This window comes from Taudactylus pleione, unplaced genomic scaffold (assembly GCF_031769625.1).
Source record: "Taudactylus pleione unplaced genomic scaffold, aTauple2 ptg000116l, whole genome shotgun sequence".
Classification (NCBI taxonomy): Eukaryota; Metazoa; Chordata; class Amphibia; order Anura; family Myobatrachidae; genus Taudactylus; species Taudactylus pleione.
In genome coordinates, this window is record NW_028284518.1 from 6,843,465 (window position 1) to 6,858,569 (window position 15,105).

General features: G+C 44.0%; 1 protein-coding gene across 1 annotated transcript in view; it reads right to left on the bottom strand.

Annotated features, from left to right (window-relative positions):
* LOC148524745 (N-acetyllactosaminide beta-1,6-N-acetylglucosaminyl-transferase-like) overlaps window positions 1–8,858 on the bottom strand; it is a 67,724-nt gene extending 58,866 nt beyond the window's left edge. Inside the window, exon 1 of the mRNA XM_088471769.1 lies at window positions 7,940–8,858. Within this exon, the coding sequence (XP_088327895.1) occupies window positions 7,940–8,858 (919 nt within the window). The remainder of the gene's footprint in view (window positions 1–7,939) is intronic.
* Between the last annotated feature and the right edge of the window lie 6,247 nt (window positions 8,859–15,105).

The window sequence follows — 15,105 nt, forward strand, 5'->3', positions numbered from 1 at the left end:
CGGGGTGCAAAAAGAAGCATCACATGCAGACTGCCAGCATCACCTAGCCTGAATATAGGGGCATGTGAGTTATATCATTCGTTCTCTAAGGAAGGCAGGAAAAAGGATCAGGATAAATTGACACAATAGCTGCTTTTGATAGTACTGTAGAGCAGTGCCGTAGCAAGACTTTTTGGTGCCCTGTACAAGAAAGAGCATTGGCGCCCCCCTTATTTTTCAAAATGACATGATGCACCCAAAAAAGGGGAATGACCTCATGGGGAAGGGCCAGGGAAGAGATAGGGGAGGCCAGGAGATGCTGGGGATGAAATAAGAGGAAGTTATAAGTGAGAATGAAAATAAACAGAAATTTGACAGGCCCAAACAGCACCCCCTGACCTGTGGTGCCCTGTGCGATGGCACCGGCCGCACTACCCTAGCTACGGCCCTGATAAGGGGCACTACTACAGTGGGCATTGAATATGGGGACTTAGCTAGCAAGGGGCTGCATATTTTAGAAAGGAGAGGTAATGGAGATATTCAAGACTATTTGAAATTATTTTTAGGAGCCACCCATCCAGAGCACTGACATGTATCACACTGCTTAGCTTCCCATGGGTGCAGGGTGTGTGGGGAACACGGGCCCCTGGGTCCAGGGGGGCCCCACACCACACACCCTGCACCCATAATAATACTTACCTCTCCGGAGTCCCACGTCGGCCTGGGGGCGTCCGGCGCTGTAAACGACTGGCCGCGGCGGCCATTTTCCTGTCGTTTGCGCATGCGCAGTACAGGGAAAATGGCCACCGCGGCCATTTTTCCGGTTACCTGTGCATACACTATAGACTTTGGGCACATTCTAGTGCCCAGAGTCTATAACTCGGCGCTGGCCGCGCACAGCTCAGTGCACTGCCGGCCGCCGGGTGGAGAGGAGGGGGCCCGTGTTGGAGACTTATATATCCTCTCTAGAAACACCCCTGCTGATCGCATTGCAAAAGCGATCATTGATAAATGGGCCCCTAAAAGTGATGTCACAAAACAGTCTACTGCACTTCTTTGAATCGTTGAAATGCTGCAAAAAATTTTTTGAATGTGAAGAACGCTACTTTGAAAAAAAAAAATGTTCTGATCCTGTGCTTTTATCTGATTCTGAATAAAAAAATCAGTCTCATTACTTTTCAATCAGCCCTCGTATGAAGAAGGCCTTGCATCAGCCACCATCTGCCATTAGCTTCAGTTCTTTCCTTTTTATCATCAGGGCTAACTGAAGACATATTTTACCATCGCTTAATCAGAATTCTTTCCTTTCCAGCGCTATTAATTCACAGTATTCTAGTACTTGGAATATATAACCTGTCCTAACCTTCTCAGCTGCTTTAGCCACAAGTTCAGAGAGTGTTCTTTTATTTAAAAAATAACACATGATTACTAGATATAGGCTTAGCGGCCAGGGGTGATGGCCAAATTGTAATTGTGAGCCCCACAGCCAGTGGTAGATCTGGGGGGAGGGCACAATCAGTATGTTTGCACCCCCCGCCCCCGCAGAGGAGAGTTCGTGTGTTAGGCTGCTGATGAGAAGCCGGCACCATTGGGATTCTTTCTCATCTCCCCGTAGGCAGGTGAAACAAAAACCCTGATAACTGCCATTTTTTCGACCGCAATCGCGAACACACATGGTTCTTGGAACTTATTCCGGATCGTGTGTGTTTTCGCCCGAAAACGGGTCATTTTTCGTGCATAAAAACGGAGGGTATTTGAATTGCCCGAAAAACAAAATTGCAGTAAAGTCCCGTTTTTACCGTACAAAAAATTATCGTGGGCAATTGAATTCCCCCCTTCGTTTATATGCTCTCTGGCTCGAACTATAGGACACAACTGATGTTAATAAAGGACAGTGTGTATGGTAATGATGAGTTAAGTTTGTCACATTAACTTATAATATGAAATGGTTAGACAGGATAATGTATGGGGTCACTCACTCGGCAATGGTCTTTTAATTAGCGTGGAAATAAGGGCCTGCTTATGTCATTTGTATGTGTTTGCATATTTTGAAAGTGTTTATAAAATGTAACAATGATTGTTTAATTTGTAAGGGAAATATAGCTGCAGCTGAAGCAATCTCTCACAAAATACTGTTTTTTTTATATCAACTACACAATATATACTAGCACATTTTCTTTTGGTAAGACAGACCATGATGTTGCCATACTTGTGATGAAGATGTGGCAGAAATTATGAACAGGATCAGGCTGATATGAAGCTGCATATCCTTTTTGCCTGGGTTAGCAATATTGCACCACACAGCTACATATCAGGGCACTTCCGCACCCTGGCCAGGGGCCCCCGCCACCACCAGCACATGTGAAGTCACAGAAGAGTAGACCAGGGTGTGCCCTTTTCAGTCATCCACAAGCCGGAGACAGGTGTCTTGTGCCCTGGGCAGTACACCAATCCCACACCCCTAGTTATTGCTCTGTCACCATATCGTAGCAGCTTTTGCCAATATCCTGAAACCTATTGAATGAGTGATACTCTAATGCCCACTTTGCTTAATATGTTGTGAGAGTTCTGCAGAGTGGTAATAAATAGGCCATTTGAGACTCTGTATGTGTTACCTGATGAAATGTTCCAGATTGCAGTTTTGTCTGCAACATTTCATCAATCAAAGATCGCTTACACAAGAGAAAGAACAGTTATTTTTAGCCCAAACTCGTTACAGAGCAGAGGGAATATAGTAAGCAGTAAGTTATTATGAATACTCTTTGTTTATATAATGACAACATACTGCATTATGCTGCACTGTGTACTCTTTCACATCACACACTGTCCCAATGGAGCTTACAATCTAACTTCCCTACCACAGGAACATAAAAGAACACACGAGGGCCAATTTAGTTACACATCAATATGATGAAACAAGAGCACTTAGAGGAAACCCACAGAGACAGGAAGAACATATACAGATGTGTTCTCATGCACTATTGCTGCAGTCAAGCAAAACAGCTCCTCTCCGTGCACCAAAAATGCATCTTCGTCGCAATTGGATGCGCCAAACTGCTTCACGAGACTGAACTGATTAATTTTCTTATGCAACACTTATATATCTGTGTGCAGCTGCCACAGCATTTTCGCACCAAAGTTCTGTTGTGCTAATTATACAGATCGCACACAGATATACCTTGTTGTATAAGGACCAGCAGTGGCTCCTGCCCTCTTACCTGAGGGCTGCTGCTGCTAGTCTGTCTGTGACCGGCTAGGTCCCAGCGCCTGCACAATGAATCTGGCAGGCGTCGGGACCAGCGCATGCACATACCACTGGCTACTGTGGACTGCATTGTTTTCAGCCCCGAGAGGCCCTGTAGGGCTGCCGGAAAGGCAGAGCAGCGGCTTCCAATGGAAGCCGCTCTCTGCTAATCGCAGCCCGGACAAGGCAGCCCCAGGGGGAGGAGACACCTCCCTGTGGGGCTGCCTGTCCTGTGTGTGACTGGCAGGTGGTGCTTCCAATGGGAAGCAACCTCCAGTCACAGTGTAGCCAGTGCACTCACTTAAGTGGCTGATTTTATGGGGGTGGGGGGGGGGCTGCAGCGTTGCAGCCCCTAGGTAAAATCTGCCATTGATAAGGACACATCTGTAACCTGTCATTTTAGCTATCAAGAGTACCAAAACCTGTTATAAACCTGCCACTACTTCCCAGCATGCCTTGCTGTTGACACGTTGGGACTTGCAGCTCTCCACAACAGCTGGCAAAGGTAATATTATGGTGCTCACAAACGAGCACAATTCAGTATTAAAAACAGCAAAAACCTGTAAACTTAGATGCTGGATTGTGATTAAATGAATCAGGAATTTTGAATGCAATATATTTCCCAAGATTTTTATACAATTTCTGTAATTTCATTTACCTCTTTTAATTGTCATTTGAGGTGTATCAATATCTAGCCCTCCTCTGTTTTTGCTCATCACTATTTTTTTGTAATAGTTTTTACAATATTTGTCAAGTGATCAACACATTTTTGTGTATATAACTACTGTATAATAACTTTACATATCCCCTTTGGTCTAGACCCACAAAGAGTAAACCCAAAGCGTTTTAACCAACCCCCTGTTTAATCTCTAATGGATGATTATAATAAATTTAAATGTTATTTTTCAACCCCTAAATGGAAAAAAAATAATATTTAAAGGTGAACTGATTTTTTTTAATTATTATTTCTTGTGAAAGTTCAATTACTTTTTGCTTTACTAAATGTAATGAACAATAATTCCCAGGCTCCAGGTGAACAGTGACCTAGTTATTATGAAACATTATACAGTGCTTTTTTGTTTATTCACAGTAAGTTTTGGACAAAAGATTTCTTGGACATTCTGGGGACCCCTATTGCGCCAATGATGTACATTCCTGGATGTTGAATTCTTCAGAAGAATGTCAGGAAAAGGTTCAGTTATTGGAAAGCTGCCTAGCTACATGGCTTTAACCAACAAGGCAGCTTTCTGATTATTATGTGCTGTAGGCTGGAAGCTCTAGTAACAAAAAGCACCACATACAGTATGATGCTATCATTAAAATCAGGCTAAACTAAGGCACAAAGTCTTATGGAGACCCCATGGACGGATCCTCTACAAGTGTGATATACTGAGTAACAACAGGCCATAGCTCCCAGTTTATTCTTACTAAGCAAATGCTGACTAAACAAATCAATGAGCGTATAGAGGTCAGGGTCATTTGCTGTTTCAAATAAAATATATTATACAACGCTAGGGTCCAGGCAGGCCGCACAGGTCCATAAAGAAGTAACAAAACAAAGGTCAAGGTCAAATGCAAGCAAGCCAGGTTCGTACACAGTGAACAAACAGAATAACATGGAAAGTACAAAGTGCTCAGGCACCAGTTAGTGTCTGAGCAGGTATAAATAGAGACAACATGAAAACATACCACAAAGAGCACCTGATCAGGAGCATCAATAAAACTAGCTCCTATTCAGCACACCTATACAGCTATTTTCACACACAAGAGGCGAAGAGAACAGGAAGCCAGCGTTTTAGAATGTGCAACCTAAAATATAGTTTTGTTACAGTCACAATAGGGGTCCTCTACTGTTCTGTAAGTTAGAGGAAGGGAGGAGTGCTTAAAATAGGAAAATATCCTTTTCATGTTAATAGACAGTGATTACACACATAAGGTATTACAAATTTGACCATTTGTTAACTCTTTGAAAATATAAATAAACCCTTTTTAATAAACACTTTACTAATATCTAGTTTTTACTGATTAACAATGCACTATTTTCAGTTGTAGTACAGCAACAGTTAAATGCAGTTTCCAAACAAGCTTCACTCTGGAGAATATTCTCTTCACAGATATCACATTCCAAGCAGTTTTACTGTGAGCGACTAAAGTAAAACATTTAAGTACAACAGAAGCTACTGCAACAGGTTGAAGCAGTGTGAAAATGTAAATTCCCCACAAAATCTTGCTAATACATTCCTGTACACTAGCTGCAATTTCAACTCACACATGCTTGGCTTCCATTTCTAGGTGTATTTTTCCTTCTTAGGACGTTAATATATGGTAACTGTATGACACCATACACAAGAAGTGGACCTGGGAGAATACTTAGATGAAAAGTGAATCTTGCAATGTCAGGTATCTGAGCTCTACAACACTATGTAGTCACGATACACATGGTACTAACACTGTATTTCTATTCTGTATGTTTGTCAGAACCATGAGAAAAAATACTGATGCCCTGATTGTGATCTGTTTCCTGTTTCATGGGGGTTGGGTATGAAATCCCAGCTGTCGGGATGCCGCTGATCAGAATCCCGACAGCCAGAATCCCGACACCCTTAGGAATGCATGTAAGTATTTTCCTAATCCCTACCCTCACCCTCCCTCCCTGGTGCCTAACCCTACCCCCCCCCCCCCTAGTGCCTAAGCCTAACCTCCCCCTTCCTGTACCGTAAACCTATGTCCCGCCCCCCCCCGGAGCCTAAACCTAACCTCCCCCTCCCCGCACCCTAATCCTAACACTCCCTCCCCGATGCCTAACCCTAACTCTCCCCCTAATGCCTAACCCCACTACCTAACCCTATTCTCCCCCTAACACCCTGATACTTAACTTCGGGATGCCGGCGATCGAGATACTAGTGCCGGGATCCCGACCTGTCTGATGGGGCAGGTACAAACAAAACTTATTCTTGCTCACATGCAGGAATCTAACAGTACTTGAATACAGCACATATATCTCACTATCATTACGGTGCAGAGTACTCGACTACAAAATTAAAGAGATTGTCCACTTTTAGATTAGCCCCACTTGATGCAACCAGATCTAGCAGGGATGCAGTCACCATTTAGACAGTCATAATGTCGACACCACAATGTTGACAGTTATGATGCCAACATTGTTGATATGTCGACATTTCACATATCGACATCTGCAAAACATCAACATGTGAAATCCCGAAATTCTCAGAATGTTGACATTAGGATTAGGCTGTGGGATGGGAGGGTTAGGATTAGGCTGTGGGATGGGAGGGTTAGGATTAGGCTGTGGGATGGGAGGGTTAGGATTAGGCTGTGGGATGGGAGGGTTAGGATTAGGCTGTGGGATGGGAGGGTTAGGATTAGGTTGTGGGATGGGAGGGTTAGGATTAGGCTGTGGGAGGGAAGAATTAGGTTGTGGTATGGGAGGGTTAGGCAGTAGAGGGAGGTTAGGGTTAGGCTGTGGGGTGGGGGGGGTTAGGTAGTGGGATAGGAGTGTTAGGATTAGGCTGCGATAGGAGGGTTAGGATTAGGCTGTGGGAGGGGAGGGTTAGGATTAGGCACAAGGGGGAGGGGAGGGTTAGGCACAAGGGGGAGGGGTGGGTTAGGATTAGGCACAAGGGAAGGGTTAGGATAAGGTTGTGGAAGGGGAGGGTTAGGTTTAGGCTGCGGGATAGGAGGGTTAGGGTTAGACTACGGGATAGGAGGGTTAGGGTTAGACTACGGGATAGGAGGGTTAGACTGTGGAGGGAAGAATTAGGCTGTGGGATGGGAGGGTTAGGATTAGGAACAAGAGGGAGGGTTAGAGTTAGGCTGAGGGAGAAGAGGATTAGGGCAAGTACTGGGAGGGTTAGAGGCATTATTCACCGCCGGATGATAGTTGGAGCTCACCATCACATCGCTGGACCCATAAGACACTGCCGGAGCCCAGGAGGACGGATAGTAGGTCAGTCAGTACTGTTTTGTCGTAATTCTAATCATGTCAACATTTCATATGTGTCAACAAGATGGAATATTGAAATGGTCAATGTTACCATGCTGTTGATATTACGACCATGTTGACATTCTCATGACGACATTATGAATGTCAAGGAGCCAGTGTAGGGATTTGCAGAGGCGCTGACAGAATCGTCGGGCCCAGGTGGAAGGGACGTGGCCTTATTGCGGGAGATGTGGCCACGCCCCCTTCATTTTTGCAGCGCCGCCAGAGAGGGGTGCGCTGTGACCCCCTCATCCCGGCTCAAAGCCAGGGGACGGCGCGATCAGTGTGAACACCCCCCCTCACAAGCATAGAGACTGCTGTGTCTCCCACTGCAGCCCAGCACAAAGCAGCATGTGCTGGGTTGCTGTGAATGAAGAGGAAGGGGGGTGCGGCGCCAGACCTGGGCCCCCGCTGGACCCCTCCAGGAGGCCGGTCAATTAGTACCCGCGCCCCCCCCCTAGAAAGATAGATAGCTTTCCTCCTCATACAAAGAACATAAACTTACAAATGATAGTTTTTACTTCAGATATATATTTATCATACACTTAAACATTACATAATATCCACTAAACAGCAAGCACATGATACATACTACAGAAACAGATAATTTTTCTTACTTTTTGTTTTAATTTTTGTTTTTGTATTTTTCCCTAACATTGTAACCCACAGAGAGCTGAACACCGGCATCTGTTCTCCTAAGGAATATTACATACCTGCTATTCTGTTCAGTGTCACCCAGTAATGTTCATCTGGACTATAAGTATCCTTAGACCATTTCAGTAGATCCACTGCTCTCTGGTCTTTCAGAACAAATGCAGTAAAATCCCTTGTGAGTGCAACGTATGCTGACCCAAAGTAGATGGTGATATTATGCGGAGGGGGAGGCTTTAATACATTGGTCCTTAGCACATTGGAATTGACTATATCCTCACGATGAACATATTTGGTCCGGGGAATGGCATGGTCTGGAGGTAGCACTCCAGGGGTGATGTTTTTCCCTTTAAAGTTTTTCAAATGCTGTATAATCTCCTTGTTTGTCTTTAAGGGAAAATCCTGCCCACAAGTATTGATCACATATTTCCACTGTACCTCTGATTCCAGCAGGTCTCTCATGCAGTTCAGATCAGCCAGGAGTCTGGATATTCCAGCATACACCACAGGCTCCATTTTTGAGGCGAGAAAAGCATTAGGGAAACAGCTTATTAAATCATCTACTGCCTGCAAGTAACCAGCGCTCGCCTTCTCATCCACATGGATACAGTATATATTCTGAGGCATGTAGATCGCTCTAAACAACCTCTCAAATGTGTCAAATTCCTTGTGCACTGCCATCATGTAAGCTATAGGAAAATCAGCTTCTTCCTCCGAGAGGGGAGCGGTGATGTAGTGGTTCTGCTTTACATTCTCTGGACAGTTAGATCTGTGAAAGGAACTGGGCAGTGTAGCTTCATAGGAAGGTTTTCTCCCATGTAGAAACGCATCACATGCTTCCAGCAGCAGAATTCTCTCTTCCGTTGCGTTATACCTATGGAAAGCTTTCCACTTTATCAGGCTGCTGTTGTAGTATAGCAGCAAAAGCGTTACACTCAGTATAGGGATATGAAACAAACAACGCATCCAAGTATTCATCATTAAATAAATCAAAATATTTACAAATATACTTCCAATCAGATGCTTGTTTCGCCCACTGCACACTCCCAGGTACCTGAAAAGTGCATGGTGTTTTCTTTGTGCTGATAAAACCCTGTTTGTAGCCTTTCTGGTAATGTGTGTTTTGTCATCTCCGTGTTCTGCAGCAGCACCAGGCAGCCACAGCTTGTGTGATCTCTCCCTTTCTTCTTCATATGAATCTGAGAGCTGCTGTTACATGAGGCTGTGACGACCTTCTCTTCACTTTATAATTTGCATATGAACCATTGAGTACAGTGATTGGTTAATGCTTCAACAACCACCAGCATGTCACTAACTGCTTCTACTCTGTGCTTCCTTACACAACCCTACTGACTCAACTTTATTAGGAAATATAATAGTAGCAATAGATTAGCAGCAAATAATAATAATAATAGTAATAATAATAATAATAATAGTAATAATAATAATAATGATATTATTAATAATAATGATAATAAGTCATATTTATGATGCGTCGTACAGGGTATATACACAGTAAGAGTAAAACATGGCAGATCAATGTACAGTAAATGTACAATGACATATTGTTGGACAATACCGGGCAATAAAGCAAACTTGGTGGGCTGTGGACTAGAGAATGAGGGATGGGGACTCACTGGGGTCAATCCAATTAGCCGCGAGGGGTGCAAGTTGCCGTTGCAACTGCGTTAAAACGTCGGCACCAGACCACAACCTCGCACCCTTCACGCCCCGCTCTGAGCCCTTATGGGACTGCAAATAAAATTCAACGAATCCAGGCTCCCGTAAAGTGCGGCCATTGCCGCGATGACTCACGCCTGGCGAGATCATAGCGGCTAATATGATCGACCCCACTGTTTCTTGACAGGCAAGTGGAGGTGAGTCATTGGAAAGGGAAGTCACTCAGTGAACCTGTTCCCATCAAAGAGAAAAGACCCAGAGACAAAGTCACTGAAAGGAACAAGGTGGATGGGTTTTAGACTTGATAATTATAATTTCTAATCACCTTTATTTGCAACAATAAGAAATTATGTTCTGCCTGGGTGTATCAAGAAACACATCCAGGGCATACTTGCCAACTCTCCCTTATTATCAGGGAGACTCCCTGAAATATTAGTATCAATTCCCTGCATTGGTTATAAGGCACAATGGCCCTCATTCAGAGCCGTTCGCTATTTGCGGTCGTTCGTTTAAAAACAAGGGGTGGCTATTCAAATGATCCGTACGCACATTGCAGTCTGTTCACACCTCTAAGCCTGAACGAACGAGCAAAACATACGCTCGTTTATTTGTTAAAAAAAAAAACCCCTGGCCGCTCGCACCATACGTCAGGTCCGCTATTTATTAGATTAATCGAGTACATCGACCAGCGTATGAACTGCTCGCTATTCTTGTGGTTGGTGTTTGCTACCACAAATTTGCGAGCAGTTCTGGCTATAAAATAACCCAGTGACGTGGTCATTGACGCTGCTGTTTTAAATATACACACCCATAAAACGCCCGTTTTGACCTTTAAGCACGCCTGCGTTCGGATCTCCACTCCCCATTTTCAAGCACCTTCCCCTGTTACCACCCACATACACCTCATTCTGTCACTCAAAATAGCAGGCACTCGCTATATAGCGTACAAACGATTTTCGGCCGCACTGACTGGTTCGCGCATGCGTACTAAAAAGCGTACGCATGCGCAGATGTGCAAACATCGCTCGGAACGAGCGTACTGCCGCTAACGAGCGGCTCTGAATGAGGGCCTATGATCCCTATGCATTTTCTGAAAAGTATCAGTGTGTTTTCATGAACAAATAGAACTCACTAACTGCTATTGGGTTCATTTACATTTGGATGTAAGTAAATTTTATGGCACGCCTCTCAGACGTAGCAATACATGCCACTTTACTGCTGTGCTCATGTAGCTTTCACAATCTTCCTGAAATGCTTTTTCAAAAGTAGGTAAGTATGATCCAGGGACAGGGGCTCTGATATCAGAGACCGTCACAGCGAAATATAAACTGAAGTAATCACTGATGCCATCACTTTACTTTGTGCTGCAGGACCTCCGGGATGCTACTTCAAATGCACGGTCATCAGACTACCCATGTGCGAGAGGCCATTACCAGTGAGGGATCATGGTAAATTGTGTGATGTGACCAGTGGTGGATTTTACCTAGGGGCTGCAGAACCCTCAGTAAAATCTGCTACCTCAGTGAGTCAGTGCAGTCCGTGACTGCACTGGCTACACTGTGACTGGCAGTGGCTTCCTATTTGAAGCGCTACCTGCCAGTCACATACACAACAGGTAGCCTCAGGGGGAGGTGTCTCCTCCCCCTCGGACTGCCAGTCTGGGTTGCTATTTGCAGAGAGCATGCTTCCGGTGACATGTGCATGTGTGGTGCCCCGCCGCTACTGCGCATGTGTTGGTCCAGGCACCTGTCAGATCCATTGCGCAGGTGCCAGGACCTGATTGGGAGGCGGTGTGTGTTTCTTCAACCCCCGTTATCTAAGAGGGTAGGAGCCACCGCTGGATGTGACCAGGAGCAAAAGTACTGATCTGTAGGGAAAGAAGTTCTGGCAATGAGCAGTCAGCAGTTCCTAGTCTAAATAGGACACCCTTAAAACTGGGTAGGGATGGCATTTGACCATCGATGATTCATGATCATCGATGGTTTATGGCCGATGTCTAATGCTTTTGCCATTGATGAGGGAGAACCAGATGGTTTCCTTCCATAGATGTCTAAGCATAACCGAATGGTCTTTTTTAAAAATATTTTTTACAAGGTGCCGGGACCAGGAAGAGCATAGCTCCGCCCCAGGCACCCGCAAAGCCCTGTCCCCAGGTTCTGATTGGCCCACGGGCCAGTCAGTCACAAAACAGGGATGACCATCAGTTTGTAAAACCATCAATGGTCATCCACTGAATAGTTTGTAGCCATCGATAGCTACTTGCTATTTCTATTTTGCTATCAATGTTAACCATCGATGGTAACACCACCGATGGCCATCCCTACTGACTGGCTGGATAAGTCATGTGACTAGAGTTGCTGGAGACTGGTTTGTCAGGACAGATCATGTGATACTGTACAAGATGGTGGCGCCCATGAAGCAGAACACCAGGAACTGCATGTTTACAGATGAATGACCACATGTCTCAGAGATGCCGCAGGCGTCCAGCAGGGACAAAGATGGCAGTACAATGACACCACCAGTAACGGGGTCCCAAACCCTGATGTGTGACAGTTAGTATGCAGGCTGTTCGTATTTTTGCCACTGCTGAGTGCTGCACATTATTGCACATAAGTCAAAAGTAATGTCTATCCAAGAAAGAAGCTCCAATAGTCCAGGAATACAGTTAGTAACACATATTCATGGCCATCCAAAAATATATATAAAAATTGGTTTCTATTAGTTAAACTCACATATGTAGCCATAAGGTTCTTGTACTGTGTAAATAATGGAAGTTTCTTACCTCCCACCTGCTGAGACTTCCAATAATGCAGCCTGTAGGAGGATTTGTTTTATAGTGTCTCACATAGTGGAATATTATACAATACCTGCGGAGAACCTATATTTCAGACACTGGACTGACGTTGTGAGGTCTGGGGTGCTTTACGTGTTTCTCCACCTTCCAACTGTCAGCGGCTTCCTCAGAAGATATCAATTCGTCGTCCAGGCTCTTTCTCATAGCCTACATCTAAATACATTTATAAAATTATACTTAAAAATTATTACATATTCACCCCTATGAATAATAACAGACCTATATATATATATATATTTTATTAAAATTTTATTGAGGCATTACAGTACACACAAAAATAAAGTACAAGACAATAAAGTATTGCAAATACAATAAAAGGTAGGTGTACTAAGCCTTGGAGAGAAATAATGTGGAGAGAGATAAAGTGCCAACCAACCAGCTCCTGTCATTTTTCAAACACAGCCTATAATATGACAGTCACAAGCTGAGTGGTTGGTACTTTATCTCACTCCACTTTATCTCTCTTCAAGGCTTAGTACTCCCCCCCCCCCCCCCCAACAGAGAAGAGAAAGCGTTAACTCAATAAAATAACTGACTAATTCCAACAATATAATAATACTTACAAATAAGCAATGGGTAATTCAAATTTCAATAATCAACAGTGAAAACATTTCAGTTTGAGGTACACATCTTTTCCTTTTTCTTTATAAAAGGGAACATACTGTACATAGAAGTTCAGTTAGAGGGTTTGTCCATACAAACATAAACCTATATTATATGATGTCATCATTAATTGAAATACTACCACCTATCTTATGAAATTATATTATCATTAATATCCTAAAGCATAATATGTTTTAATTTACATAGCATAATACTGTTTAATTCTAAATTAAATCTTATCACCCAAGATAACATACAAATAATTAGGGGTGTGCACCGGCCACTTTTCGTGTTTTGTGTTTTGGTTTTGGATCTGGATCTTTCTTCGTGTTTTGGATCTGGATTGGTTTTGCCAAAACCACCCTTCCGTGTTTTGGGTTCTGGGTTTTGTGTTTTGGATCTGTATTTTTTTTAAAAAAAGCATAAAAACAGCTTAAATCACAGAATTTGTGGTTTTTTCTGCTCCTATGCTATTATTAACCTCAATAACCTTCATTTCCACTCATTTCCAGTCTATTCTGAACACCTCACACCTCACAATATTGTTTTTATGGCCAAAAGATTGCACCGAGGTAGCTGGATGACTATGCTAAGCGACACGAGTGGGCGGCACAAACACGTGGCCCATCTAGGAGTGACACTGCAGTGGCAGACAGGATGGCAGTTTGAAAAACTAGGCCTCAAACAGTACATACTGCAAAGAAAAAAAAGAGGTGCAAGATGGAATTATCCTTGGGCCCTCCCACCCACCCTTATGTTGTATAAATAGGACATGCACACTTTAACAAACCAATCATTTCAGCGCCAGGGTCTGCCACATGACTGTGGCTGAAATGATTGGTTCGTTTGGGCCCCCACAAAACAAGCTGGCAATTAATGTGCCCCTGCACAAACTGGCTCTACGGAGGCAAGATGTCGTCCTCATCCTCCTCATCCACTGATTCCTTGGATAAAACAGGAAAAAGGGATTTAGGTGTCCCTGGACTGCTTACGGTCTTAGCCAAAGTTTCTGAACTTGACAGTAACTTTTTATGAACGCGCTGCAGGTGCCGTATAAGGGAGGATGTTCCTAGGTGGTTAACGTCCCTACCCCTACTTATTTCACCTTTACATATGGTACATATGGCAAGACAGTTGTTGTCCGGATTTGGATAGAAATATTGCCAGACCAAAGAGGTGGAATGTTTGGTCTTCTGCCCAGGCATGACCGTGATGGGCTTTTTCATCCCACGGACAACAACTGTCTCCCCCGGAGACTGATTTAAACAAACCACATCACCATCAGAATCCTCCTCGCCAACTTCCTCCTCAGTGCCAGCTACACCAGTATCCTCATCCTGTTGTACTTCAACAGTGACATCTTCAATTTGCATATCAGCAAGTGGACTGTGGGTGCTCCTTTCAGCACTTGCAGGGGGCGTGCAAATGGTGGAAAGAGCCACCTCTTCCCATCCAGTGCTGGGAAGGTCAGGCATCGCAACCGCCACCACACTTGGACTCTCCTTGGGGATTTGTGATATCTTCTTAGAACGCACAGTTCTTTGCTGTGCTTTTGCCAGCTTAACTCGTTTGTTTTTTTTAGCGGGAGGAGGGCTTCCATCGTCATGTGAAGCTGAACCACTAGTTATGAACATAGGGAAAGACCTTAGCCGTTCCTTTCCACTCCGTGTCGTAAATGGCATAGTGGCAAGTTTACGTTTCTCTTCAGATGATTTAAATGTTTTTTTCAAGGTAATTTTCCTGAACTTTGTCATTTTGGAATGTATGTGCCCTCTACTATGACATTGGGCATCGGCCTTGGCAGACGACGTTGATGGCATGTTATCGTCTATGTCATGACTAGTGGCAGCAGCTTCAGCACTAGGAGGAAGTGGTTCTTGATCTTTCCCTATTTTATTTTTATCGGAGAAAGTTTGGTCCTCCATTTATGTTATATTGATATATACGTGCGGCTAAGGCGCACACAAACACAGAAAATATTTTTTTATTTTTGTTGGAGACTAGTGCACTTTGTGGGTTACACCACCCTTTAAGAAATGAGCCAGCCGGCCCTTTACTTATGGGACACAGGCGCACGCTTGGCTCTGCTCC